Genomic DNA, 13,305 nt, shown 5'->3' on the forward strand with positions numbered 1-13,305 from the left:
ATTTCATGGGTAACATTTAAAATGTCCTTAATTTCCCAAGAGCCATCTGTTCTCATTTGTGGAGCAGGCGCGGAGACGCATACTTTGCAGGAATGCTGTGAGGACTGGATGGAAGGGGTATGTGTGAAGTTCCCGATGAGACACTGCACATAAATGATGGAAAGGTGGCTCAGTGGTTAAAAGCGCTTGCTGCTCTTGCAGAGGATCTGGATTCAGCTCCCAGCTTCCATATAGGTGTTCCCAACTGCCTGTAACTCCAATAGCGGGGAGCCAACACCCCTTTGGCCTTTTAGGGCACTAGGTACGCACATGATACACACATAGGCAGGCAGGTAGGTAGAACACTCAGAAAAATGAACATTGTTTGAAAAAGTTGGGCCCTCCAAGGTCTTTGAGGCAGGGGCTAAGGCTGCTGCTCTGGGCATACCAGGCGTAGGAAGGCGCTCAGACACATGGGATGTCCTTCGCATCAGCGGACATGCTTGTGGGGAGGTGATGTTGCAGAGACTTTTCCGTTTCCTTTTGTGCTCTGTTCATTTGGGTTCCAGGTTGCCATAGTGCTTTCTGTAGGTCAAGTCTCTCCAGGCACACCTACACTTTGGTCTAAAGGATGAAGTGAAACGTTAGATAAAATCATGTCAATCAGAGTGCCCGGAACATCATTAGCGCCCACTGAGGGGGGGCTGGTTTATCAGCATCAGCTGCCTCTGTCTGAACTAGGAAAAAACAAACAAACTGAATAGCTTCTCTCTATTTCTACTTGCAGCTACAAAGACCCCGTGTTAAGCGCCCATAGTCTGCTGGGGGTCCAGCCCCTAAAACCAGCACAGCCACCATGTTTAACCTCATGAAGAAAGATAAGGACAAAGATGGCGGGCGGAAGGAGAAGAAGGAGAAGAAGGAGAAGAAGGAGCGGATGTCAGCCGCAGAACTACGGAGTCTGGAAGAGATGAGCATGCGCCGTGGCTTCTTCAACCTCAACCGATCCTCCAAGCGCGAATCCAAGACTCGCCTGGAAATCTCCAACCCCATCCCCATCAAGGTGGCCAGCGGCTCTGACCTGCACCTGACCGACATCGACTCTGACAGCAATCGGGGCAGCGTCATCCTGGACTCGGGCCACCTAAGCACAGCCAGCTCCAGTGATGACCTCAAGGGTGAGGAAGGCAGCTTCCGGGGCTCTGTGCTGCAGCGGGCGGCCAAGTTTGGTTCCCTGGCCAAGCAGAACTCTCAGATGATTGTCAAACGTTTCTCCTTCTCCCAGCGGAGCCGGGACGACAGTGCGTCAGAGACCTCCACCCCCTCCGAGCACTCTGCAGCTCCATCGCCTCAGGTGGAGGTGAGGACGCTTGAGGGGCAGTTAATGCAGCATCCTGGGCTAGGCATCCCTCGACAGGGACCACGGTCTCGAGTCCCTGAGCTGGTCACTAAACGATTCCCCGCCGACCTACGTCTTCCTGCTGTGGTGCCCCCCCCACCTCCCGCCCTTCGGGAGCTGGAGTTGCAACGACGACCCACGGGAGACTTCGGCTTCTCACTGCGGCGCACAACCATGCTGGATCGGGCCCCTGAGGGTCAGGCCTACCGTCGGGTGGTTCACTTTGCCGAGCCAGGGGCAGGCACCAAGGACCTGGCCCTGGGCCTGGTGCCAGGAGACCGACTGGTGGAGATTAATGGACAGAATGTGGAGAACAAGTCCAGGGATGAAATCGTGGAGATGATCCGGCAGTCTGGGGACAGCGTGCGGCTCAAGGTTCAGCCCATCCCAGAGCTCATCGAGCTGAGCCAGAGCTGGCTTCGGACTGGCGAGGGACACCGCAGGGAGCCGGCTGATGTGAGTGCTTACCTGAGTGTCACCCATGTGAGCAGGGGGTATGGGCGTGTGAGCATCCCCGCCGGTGTGCTTCAGGGGGTGACTGAGGGTACACGGGAGCTGTGTGCAGAACTTACCCAGTGTGGAGAAGGAAAGGAGAGGGTACCGAGTGCTGGGTACCTGTTAAAATCAGACCTTTGCTTTATAGGGAGAAAGTTCTCAGTAATTCAGCTGAGCCCCCCCCCCATGTTTCCCTCCGATGTCCTTTTGGATTGACTGATGTGATTAAGTTTAGCCTTGTGAATTTTCAAGGGGGTTGGGTTAAGATCAGCTTTGGGGTGAAGATGCCAGTGTGTGGTTGGTGAGGAAGCGTTCAGTTTCATCATGTAGAGATAGCTTAGGGGCCTGCGCACCATATTTCCTGAACTCTAGGGTGTAGGTTAACAGGTGCTGCTCCCAGATCTGAGGGTATGTGAGCATCAACGTGTAGGAAGTCCATGTTTAGATCTCAGAGTTGAAAACGATGTGATAAATGGCTTGCAATACCGGCCAGTTCTGGGTGTATGGCTGCCGTGGTTACAGTTCTGGGGAAGATGGCTTCTGCTATGGGTGCCTCTCACCCTGGGTGAGCGAGACATTGAACAAGGGGTGAGATAGCAGGAGTCAGGTTGTAAAGAACTTGTAAGCTATGGTTGTAGTTTAGATTTATCTACACTACAGACACAGTTTGCAGCCTGACTGTCCCTGAGACCCGCCAGTTGTGACCTCCACGAAAAACCCCAGTGGGAGGCACGAGAGCAGAGGTTCAGATTGGGTAGGTGTCTACCTCAGTGATCTTTTGGTGCAGGAAGAGTGAGAGAATTTTGAATGTTCTGTGTGGACATGGCATATGAGGGACAAGCTAGCCTTTAGTCATTGTTCTTGTCCAGATGTGTTTTAGGACTGTCCAGATCGATGCCCTGCAGCCTGAGCTGTGTGTGACCTGCCTGGGACCTTTCAGCACTAAGTGACTAGCCAGATGTGCCAAAGTCAGAAAGAGGAGGCAGTGAGGAGGAAGCAGGCAGAGCTGGGCTCCCAGTGAGGGAGGCTGCTCGGGTGATGCTCCGTCTTGCAGTATGCTGCATGGATCCAGAGGAGGCTGAGGGAGGCGGGCCAGGCTTGGGCAGACTCACTGGACTTGAGTCCCAGGCCTTCCTTTATTAGTGAACTGGTTAGTTTGGGCAGCTTTGCAGAAGGGAGGCTAGTGTGTGTGTGGGCGGGGGGGGGTATGTGGAATCCAGAGAGAGACCTAGGCTCATTCAAGAGAGACACAGTGAGGGCCAGAGAGGCGGCTCAGCAGGCAGCACACTTACCACGCAAGTGCCGCCACTTGCGTGAGTTTAGTTCTTGGATCCCAGAGAACAAGGAGAGGACCAACTTCTAAAAATTGTCCCCTGACCTCCACATGCCTGTACGCATCCACACCAATAAGAAGAAATAAGAAGAAAAAGAGGACCCTAGAGAGATGGTTCAGCAGTTCTGCTGAACTCCCAGGTTCAGTTCCCGGCACCCACGTGGTGGCTTCCAACCGAACACAACTCCAGTTCCAGGGGCTGAGGCCCTCTTCTGACTTCCTGGGGCACCAGGAACGGAGAGGTGCATATACGCACAGGCAGGCGAAATGTTCAGACATGTACAGGCAAAATAAATAAAAATTTAAAAATCAGGAAAAGGCCAGGTGCAGGGGTGAGCGTCTGTAATCCCAGCACTCAGGAGACAGAGGCAGGTGAATCTCTGTGAGTGTGAGGCCAGCCTGGTCTAAGACAGCCAGGGCCATGTAGAGGGTCTGTCTCTCAAGCAGAAAAAAAGAAAAAGAAAAAGAAAAGAAAGAGAGAGGTACACCTAGCTAGGCCACCTAGCTAGGCTGAACTCAAGGAACCATGATTCAAAGGGACACGTGAAAGGGACATTTTTATTTCAGAACCAAGGTCGTAGTTTACGGCCATGCTTGTCCACGTCTCCTCTGCTAATACTGCTTTTAACAGATGGAATTTTTCTTCTTCAAGCATGAATCCCCTGAGGTATTGTTGCCAGCTCCCTGCCGAACCACAGCCAGGCCTCCGGGGGCCTGAGCCTGGCATCCCAGATGCCGCTGCGTTTACCCTTTATAGCTCAGGGACTATCCTGGTGTCTCACATTTCCCAGCCGCTTTCCCTTCCCAGCTAGCGGCTGCTACCCCATCCCCAGGGAAGAGGGTGCCTTAGCTCGGAGATACTGGTAGCATCTACCTCACGGTTGGTATCCCTGAAGTCCTGGCGTGCTCTAACTCCCCCTCCCACGGGACCAACGCAGCTGATGCCCAGAGGACTCCTTTGCTAGACCTAAGCCTAACAGACCTGACAGAGTGCGACATAGAAAACCCCATCCCCGTGATCGCTCGCTATAGAACACATAGGCTGAAGGAATCCTTGTACCTTCTTCCACTTGGGTAGCAGTGAGGACACACACAAGCAGAGGAGCAGGGTCAGCCTACCGCTTCCAGCTTCTGGAGACAGACCCCAGGATCCGCGTGGGGAGGCTTGCCAGCTCTCTTGAGGCCCTCAGCTTATCTCCTCTTCTTCTCGCTTCGACTTTTGCTCGTTTTCTTGGCATTGGTTCTAGCCCCACTTCCATGCCAAGAGTCTCCCTGAATCCTCTAGCATCTGGGCGCTACCCTGATGACAGTAGCTCCATGGGGATAGCTCCTGGCAGCCGCCCTGCCCTTCAGGTCGCCCATCAACTGTGTCCACACACGGCCTGTCTCCAGGGAACTCGGAGGGAGTTTACTAGCCATCTGTCCTCTCCCACGCACAGATGGGGGCTGAGGCCTCGTTCTCCGTGGCCTGTTTTGGAGGCCCCAGGGGTAGAGACAACCTTTGGGATTTCCTCTCACAGGGTGTAAGCAGAACGTGCAAACCCTTTTCGCCTGTCCCACAGCTACTAGATGGGAGCCGTGGAAGGCGGTGAGAAATGAACTGGAGTGGAAAGAGAGGCTCAGGGCCTGAGTGAGAAGAATGCCTTCACAGGGCAGTGAGAAGCACCTAGTTCTCACGCCGCTGCCACCTCTTTTTTGCTGCAACTGTCTACTAAGTAGATGTCTGTTTGAAGACTCAGCTTGGGTTTTGCCAGTTTCCAAACTTCTCTGAGCTCATTCCCCAATAAACAGTGTAGTCTGCTTCGGGGCCAGGCACTGAAGCATGAGAGATTAAACAAGGAAAATACGGCCTTTCCTTGAGGGAGCACAGACCTGGGTACGGATGTGCAGCTGAGGGCCAAAGCTGCTTTTGCATAAGGCTGAGCACATGCACAGAGGGTGGGTGGGAAGGAAGAAGTGGCTGGGTCTGACCCTAGGAAAGATGACATTCAGCAGAGGCCACCTTAGTGGAAGTAAAAAAAAATGTATCTGTTCTGTCCTGCCAGAGATTTAGGTTAGGTTGGATAAGCAGCGACTTTTCTCTAGGTGTCTGTGGGAGCGACAGAATAGGGGCCAGCAGGTTAGCTGGGCTGTACTCTGTGGGTTTTTATAGAAGGTGGGCATGCTTCTGTAGCAGGCGAGCTGCTGACTCCTGTGAGACTCTGGGAAGTGCCCCCCCCCCCCCATCTGTGAAGCCATCCAAGGATGCAGCTTCCTCACACTCTCCACTGCTTCCTCCTGGGAGGTTTTCTATCTACGGGATTGATTCCCAGGCCCTTGCCTAAATTTTCTATTTAAGATAGCCCCATGGCAGAGCATTGCTCAGCATGTGGGAAGGTCCTGGGTGTTATCCCAGCACTGAAATAAGTAAACAGATAAACAGCCGAAGGAAGAAAAGGCTGTCCCAAATCCTTATCCAGGTTTTTGTTAGTGGAGACTAGTGGCCGACTGAGTGGGCAGGGCCGCCTTCCTCTGGGAGAGGGCAGCAGTGTCCCTTTGGCTGCTGTGGAAGTCAAGACTCCTGGGTGGAAAGAGTGTGGACCACATTAACCTTGTCAACGAGGTTCCAGATGCTGTCAGGAAGGGGACCTGCAGGGTACTGAGGACAGCTTGGGAACTGGGCAGCCAGCTTCCAGGGTGGCCTGGCTGGCTGCTGGGCACTGCGGGTGCCCGAGGGGATGCTGCTGCTAGGTGCCGCTTGGGTTTCGAGTTCGGTAGTGCTTCTGTTCTTAACTTTTCCCCAAATGATCCTCAGAGGAGTTTTGAGGGGGTTTTCGGTTTGTTTGGTTTAAACAGGAAATTTTTATTTCATTTTATGCCAAAGTTTCCAGCACCTCTGGCATCAGGGTCTTCTTACCACAACGAGGGCCCAAACTAAGTTCGTGTTGGTAATGAAGGGCCAGCGGGCAGGTGTCAAAAGTGCAAGAAGTGGTGGGTGGAAGGTCCTGGAGGCTCCTAGCCCTTCACTGTCCTGGATTTCTAGGGTTCGTGAGCAGTGAGCAAAGCTAGGTCTGTTCTGCCCGCTCTCCTCTCTCTGTTTTTGGAGGCCCCATTCTGCCTTCTTCCTCCTGATGAACAGCCATCCCAGTGCTTCGGCCACCCAGCTGTGGGTGGTAGGCACAGTGCCTAGGCCGCATTGAACGGGGTGTGGGTACATGCCCAGGTCAATGGCTGTTTTTATAGGCGCAGCTTGGCATGGGGACAGGGCCTTAAAAGTAGCTTGCCCCGAGCCACCCAGGACACTGCCCTCTGCCCTCTGCTTCCTTCTAATCTTTTATTTACATTGAAATGGTTCTGGAAAATACCAGATAGGCAAGCACCCTGACTGGGGTGGCTGGGGAGTGGGGTGAAGGGGGGTGTGTGTGGCGGGTGGGAACACAAGTATTTTAAAAATGCTGCAAATCTCTACAGCGTTTCCCAGAAACCACAAGCATGTACGCTGCCTGCCAGCAGGGTCCCCGCCACCCCGCTGCACCAAGCAGCTAGATTCTCCCAGCGAAGCCTGGAGTGGGAGTCAGCATGGTGGGGGAGTGATGGGGATGAGGCAGGAGCAGCCCCGCTGCCAGGACAAGGTGCCTGGCGCCTCCGTTGTCAATCCTGTGGTATGGAAGCGGCCCAGGCATCAGGCAAGTCTGTGGGCACCTACTGTGTCGGGCAGGCGCTGCGAAGGAGTGACATTTTCATGGTTTCCCTGCCCCCTGCCGTGCAGTTTCAGGGGACAGCCAATTCCAGCTCCCGGATGGTGGCTGGCCACAGCCTAGGGTCTATTAAATACAGGGGACATTGTCAGTGCAGCTTATTTTCAGTTGGCCGTAGTTTGGTTGGGAGACATTTCCTTAGACCTGGGTCACCATGCTGAGTCTCTTAATCTGCCATACGCCTCTCAGCATCAGGGCATGGCCTTCTGCCCTGGCTGACTCAGCTTCCCTCCACTCTGCACAGACTCCGGCCTCTCTGTGTTGCCCAGTCCGGTGTGGGTGTGTGTGGGGAGTACTCCCTAGTGGTGATTACTGCTCTAGATAAGATTTCACTGAACAGAAAAGCCTTGAGGAGCAGCATGGGAAATGACGACAGGTGAGGCTGTAAACGTCACTTACAGACCCACCACAGACCCCAGCCCTCTGCTGCCCCAAGCCCAGCGCCCTCTTCATTCCTCATCTGCCTGCCAGGAAGGAAGGGGAAGCTGGAGAAGGACAGGACCACGTACTGAGAGTCAGCAGGAAGAAGTGAACAGCAAATGGCAACAGATTGTGTTCCCTGTGACAGGGGCCTGAAGACGTAGCGAAAGAAGTGTAGCCCAGGAAGGGCTGGGACAGCTGCCTTGGCAGCTTAGGGTGTGGCTCCCCCAGGCCTGAGGAGGAACACATTTGGTGCCCCTTACACAGCTTCGCTGCCCGATCCTGGACCCAGGAGGCGTGGGCATTGCCTTCCTCACTCTTTTGGCCTTCCTCTCTTCCTCTCCTCAGAATTTATGGTGGCAAAATCACTAGAGTGTCTGCCACCTTGGCAGGTCCCTCGGCATTGCACAGGGCCGTGCACTAACATTCTTCTGTATGTATTGTGTGAGAAGCTGAGGGAGTAAGGCCAGTGGAAGGCCCGGCAGGTGGGTGTCCAGCCCTGAGGTGCCCAGTGGTTCCTAATACGGAATTCTGGGGCATTCCTCTTGTCCATAGTACCTTTCCCTGCACACCATATGTGAGCATGCACATTTCCCAAAGTCTGAATGTCACCCCCTCAGACACACCATCCCTGATCCTCTCAGACGATGTCTGGGTCCACCTTAGCAGCAACCATCCTTCTCCCTCACAGCACCGCTTGTGACCCCTGGAACACTCACCCTTCTTCACAGCATCCGTTGGGACTTGGTTAGTTATCTGGTTGTTTCTCTCAGGCAGCTGGTGGAAGTGTGCGTTTGTGGAGGAGTGGGGCCCAAACAGGCATTTGCAGATGATAAGATGGTTCCTCAGCAGAAACTGGTTTCCCGTTCCCTTGGTCGGCATTCTTTGTGAGCTAAGGTGTGCTTGCTAGAACTCTTCTCCTTGCCAGCTCTGGTGACCTGTCTGCAGGTTGTTGCTTCTCTTGTCTGGACCGACTGACTGTTGCTTGTGTGGTCAGGACTTGGCACCTCTCACAGGAGTGGAGGAGAATGAGGTTCTGCAGGTATCCAGGAGCAGGAACCTGGGTAGGGAGAGCCAGGTCCCGCCTGCTCCTGTGCCTGCAGGGACATCCCCATGAGCCCCTGGAGATTCAGGGTTACAAGGGAGCCTACCATGTCCGGTCCAGGAGACCCTGGTGGAATGTGCCTATCTTGCTGTCTGCAGGTCTCTGAGGGGTTGGAATGTGGCCTGGGCTCCGGCTTCCTCTTCCCTCCTGCTGTTTTCCCTGGGCTGCCTCTGTGTTGGAATGTCGGCAGGCTGGGAAGGTTCGTGGTAAGGACCTCTTCCAGTCTCAGCAACAAATTCCAGCTGGAGCCTGGGGACAGCTCCCACATGGGTATAGAGGCCACCAGAGAGGGCAGCAGGAGGGGGGCCCAGTGGGAACGGCTATGTTCTTGGATCTCAGACTGGTGGACTTTGAGCCCCCACAGGCAGATGTAAACATCCCTGCCTCTTTAGGTCAGGTCCTGAGGAGCCATGGCTTCAGGAGCTGAAGAACTCAGTAGTGGAAAGGGGAGGCCGGGACTTCTGAGGAGAGAGGAGGCTGGCCCTTTTCCCACAAGGCCTTGCCTTGTGCAGCCCTGACATGAAACAGGAAGGGGAGTAGCCTCAGATTCCATCCTCAGGTGGGGCCTCCCTACTAGAACCAGGTTCTCTGCTCCATTGGGACTGTCCATTCACAGCAAGAGGCTACTCTCCTGAGTTTGTCACCCCTGTTTGTCTTCTCAATGTTTCCAGGGCTGTTCCTTTCTTAGCGACCTTTGCAGCCCCTGTGCCCTTTGTCCCCCCATCTCACATCTTCTCCCTCCCATTCCCATTTCTGTAAGGAGCTGACTCACTTCCTCCCTAATTATACTCACTGCCAGGCCCTGTGGCACAAACAGGGTGTTAGCAGGGAGGGAATGCTCAGCCTGGGTACTTTGTTGGGACTTGGAGGCTCTCCTTGGCTTTAGAGCAGGAAAGGGCTGAATGTGAGGTGAAGGGGAGGGATGGCTCCAGGCCATAGGGAACCCCTCCCCCAGCCATTGTGCCATCCGGGAAGGGCATCAGGGAGCACCTGTTCACGTCACACATGGGCTTGTCTGGGGAGGAGACGGGCAGTCCCAGCCCTGTGATGAAGGAGCCTCTGCTTTCACTAGAACCACAGGCTCCTGTAGAGAGTGAGATCTCAGCCCTGGGTGGCATGGGCTAGAGGCCAAGTGGTGACAGCACTGTCAGGCAGCCTGAGAATGTCATGACCCTTTATGACACCCAGCTTCATGCCCAGACATTGAAGGGACAGTATTTGTAGATTTACATAGAACCTTCTAGATGCACGGCAAGGGGCAAAGATTTGATGTTGTCTACTGTGTGAGTTCTTGCTGATGGGCTCGGCCTCCCGCCTCCCTCCTTAACGAACTGGCTTGATTACAGAACTGACAGCAGAAGCCCGGCTGGACTGGTGTCTTCCACCCCTGAGCTGCCCAGGCTATAGCAGCCGGTGTGTCCGACACTCCAAGGCACTGAAGGAATTTAGCTTGCGCTGAGCCTGCCGTAGCCTTGTATCCTCCTGAGCAGACAGCTGCCTGGGTTACCTGAAGGACCAGGCACAGGGTGCCTGGGGACCAGGCCCCACTCATTTGGATACACATCAAGATTAAAAAGAAAATGAGTGGGGCATGGAAAGATGACTCAATGGGTAAATGGAGAGAGGACTTGAGCTTGGATCAGTGAATGCACATAAAAAGCTAGGTATATGTATGGTGTATGCCTGTATTCTAGCACTGGGAGGCACAGAGAGGAGGATCTTGCAGGCTTAGCAATGGCCAGCTAGGCTAACTTGTCACTGAGCACCAGATTTAGTGATAAACCCTGCCTTAATAAAAAGAACTGGCCGGGAGAGGTGGCTTGGCAGTGAAGAGGTCACTGCTCTTGCAGAACACCTGGGCTTGGTTTCTCTCATCTCAGGCAGGCTCACAACCACTGTAACCCCAATCCCAGGAGCTCCAGTGCCCTCTTCTGGCCTCTGTGGGCACCAGGCACCCATGTGGTGTACATACACATATGCAGGCAAAACACTAATACACACAAAAGTAAAACAAAATAAATCTTAAAGAAGAAAGAAGCCAGGCGCAGTGGCACATGGCTGCAATCCCCACACTTGGAGAGACAGAGACAGATGGATCTCTGTGAGTTTGAGGCCAGCCTGGTCTGCAAAGTGAGTCCAGGACGGCCAAGGCTACCCGGAGGAACCCTGTCTTGGAAAAGAAAGCAAAAACCAAGAAGATAGAAAAAGGCACAAAAATGATAGAGGAAGACGCCTGACATTAGCCTCTGAGCCACACACCTACAGGCATACACACACACACACACACTCGCACACACACACACACACACACACACACACACACACGTGTGTATGCTACACGTACCCATACGTGCAGAGAGTGAGGAGGAGGCATAGATATGAAGAGAGGAAGCTGGGCCGTGACCTTAGGGCAGGGTGCGTTGGGGGGAACACAGCTGTGGTCTGCCTTCCTGGAATCCAGTGACAACAAACAGCCCTGTTCCCCAGAGCACTGAGCTGTGCCTGGCAGTGCCCCATGTACTGTGGCCTGAGAGTCTGCCTCAGGACTTTGGAAGGACAGGAGTTTCTTGTGTAGGTCGTGGGGACTGGAGAAAGTGAGGGGTACCAGCCTGACCCCCACCTGAGATGCCCTCTGCCTCGCTGGTGGCAGCAAAGCACACTGCACAGGCTCGGGGGCCCTCTGTGTTCACTCAGGCACTGTTACTCGTTCTTGCTCCACTGGACTCTGTGGAAGGACCTTCGATGTGAGAATGGCCTCAGTGCAGCCCTCGAAGCCCTCACAGAGTCTAGACTGGGCCGTTCTTTATTCCCCAGACCCTTCCAAAGTACTTTTGCTATTAGCCCCCAGTCCTTCCTCCAGTCCTTGCCGTAAGACCCGTGGGTGCACAGCATGGTGGGTGTCTCTGACCCGGCAAGGCCGAATGTTACTTAGCACGTTTGTGTTTTCTTTCACTGTTGTCTTTTCTTGGCCATTGGAAGAAGGACCTTGCTAGGTGTGGTCTACATCTGTGATCTGTGGTATCACTTGGGTGTTGGAAACAAAAGGATCAAGAGTTCAAGTTTAATATCAACTACATAGCAAGTTTGAGGCCAGCCTGGGCTACATAAGACCCCACCTCAACAAACAAACAAAGAAACAGAAACAACCAAAAGAGGGACTGGAGAGGGGAGATTACTCAGTGGTGAAGAACCCTTGTTCTTGGGGCCAGATGTAGTGGCGCACTCCACTAATCCCAGTGCTCGGGAGGCAGAGGCAGGCAGATCTCTATGAGTTCAAGGCCAGCCTGCTCTACATAGTGAGTCCAGCACAGTCAGGGCTCTGCTATACAGAGAAACCCTGTCTTGAAAACCAAAACCAAAACCAAAACCACCACCACAACAATAAACACTTTTTCTTGCAGAGGATCAGGGCTCAGTCCCCAGTACCTATATGATAGGTCACAACATGTATAATTCCAACTCTAGTGAATCTAACTCCCTCTTCCGACCTCTGAGGGCACGCAGTCCACATACATATGTGTAGGCAAAACACTCATACATAAGACAATAAAAATAAATAAACCTAAAAGTACTTGACTTATTAAAAAAAGAGAATGAATAAGGGGGAGGTAACCTAATCTGTAAAGAGAATTGTTTGTTGTCCCGTTCTCATTCTCATACTCCCCAGCCTGATGCGAGGCACTGGGGTTTGGTGGAGGGCTGGTTTTTCCTGTAGGAACTACTCCCAGCTCACCTGGGACAAGAAGGAAGAGGAAGGCAGCACAGAGAGAAGGGCCCAGAAATCAGCTCTGTTACGTGGTTCTGTGTGCAGTTCAATGCATTGTAGCGTCTTAGGTGATATGTCAGCTCCAGCTGGATTGCCTCGTCCAAATCTGGGCTCTGGACAAATTTTTTTTCACTTCTTTGGACTTCATTTTTCTCTTCTATAAAAAGTGTTGATGATGCTTTCTTGTAAGGGCTCAGAGGATTGGTGGGTCTAGCACATTTTTTATTTTTTTTTATTTTTCTTTTTGTTTTTTTTTTGAGACAGGGTTTCTCTGTGTAGCCTTGGTTGTCCTGCACTCACTTCGTAGACCAGGCTGGCCTCAAACTCATAGTGACCTGTCTGCCTTTGCCTCTCTGAGTGCTGGGATTACAGGATAGATATAGCACATTTAGAATCACTTTTTTTTTTTTTTTTTTTCTGAGATAGGGTTTCTCTGTGTAGTTGTCCTGGAACTCGCTCTGTAGATCAGGCTGGTCTCAGATTCAGAGATTGGCCTGCCTCTGTCTCCTGAGTTTTGGGAGCAAAGGTGTGCGCCACCACTGCCAGGCTTATCATAACTTTGAATAGTGCCTCAAAAACTATTAATGTAGTTCTCCTCATCCTCAGGGGTCTCAGAGCCACAGTAGATGCCAAAACCCTGTGTATTTTATTTCCTAGACACGTGTGTTTATGATAAAGCTTAATTTGTAAATTAGGTACAGTGAGAGATTAACAATAACAGTAAAATAAAATAATCCTAACAAAACATTGTAATAAAACGTATAGATCACCTTGTGCCGGCACTGACACCTGTAATCCGAGCATTTAGGAAGCAGAGGTGGGAGGGGCAAGAATTCAAGATCACTCTGGACTACATAGTGAGTTCGATGCCAGGCCTGGGCTACGGGAGATCCTATCTAAAACAAAACAGAAACAACAAGCGAACGAGACACTCGATGAATTATTTGTTTCTGGAATTTGCTGTTGTTTTGGGCCACAGTTGACTGTGGCTAACCGAGACTGTAGCAGGGGGAACCATGGCTGAGAGGACGGCTGTACGGGCTCCAAAGTCATCATGGCTGCCGCGAATCC

The 13,305-nt window shown here is 52.8% G+C and overlaps 1 protein-coding gene across 11 annotated transcripts in view; it reads left to right on the plus strand.

Annotated features, from left to right (window-relative positions):
• The window catches only part of Myo18a (myosin XVIIIA), a 103,494-nt gene that overhangs the window by 12,878 nt on the left and 77,311 nt on the right, over positions 1–13,305 (plus strand). For all 11 annotated transcript variants that reach the window (XM_055619909.1, XM_055619910.1, XM_055619916.1 and 8 more), the window contains exon 2: positions 767–1,834. In XM_055619909.1, the coding sequence (XP_055475884.1) occupies positions 836–1,834 (999 nt within the window). In that variant the 5' untranslated portion in view covers positions 767–835. The remainder of the gene's footprint in view (positions 1–766; positions 1,835–13,305) is intronic.

The sequence above is a fragment of the Psammomys obesus genome, unplaced genomic scaffold (genome assembly GCF_907164565.1).
Source record: "Psammomys obesus unplaced genomic scaffold, mPsaObe1.curated_primary_1811, whole genome shotgun sequence".
In the NCBI taxonomy this organism is placed as follows: domain Eukaryota; kingdom Metazoa; phylum Chordata; class Mammalia; order Rodentia; family Muridae; genus Psammomys; species Psammomys obesus.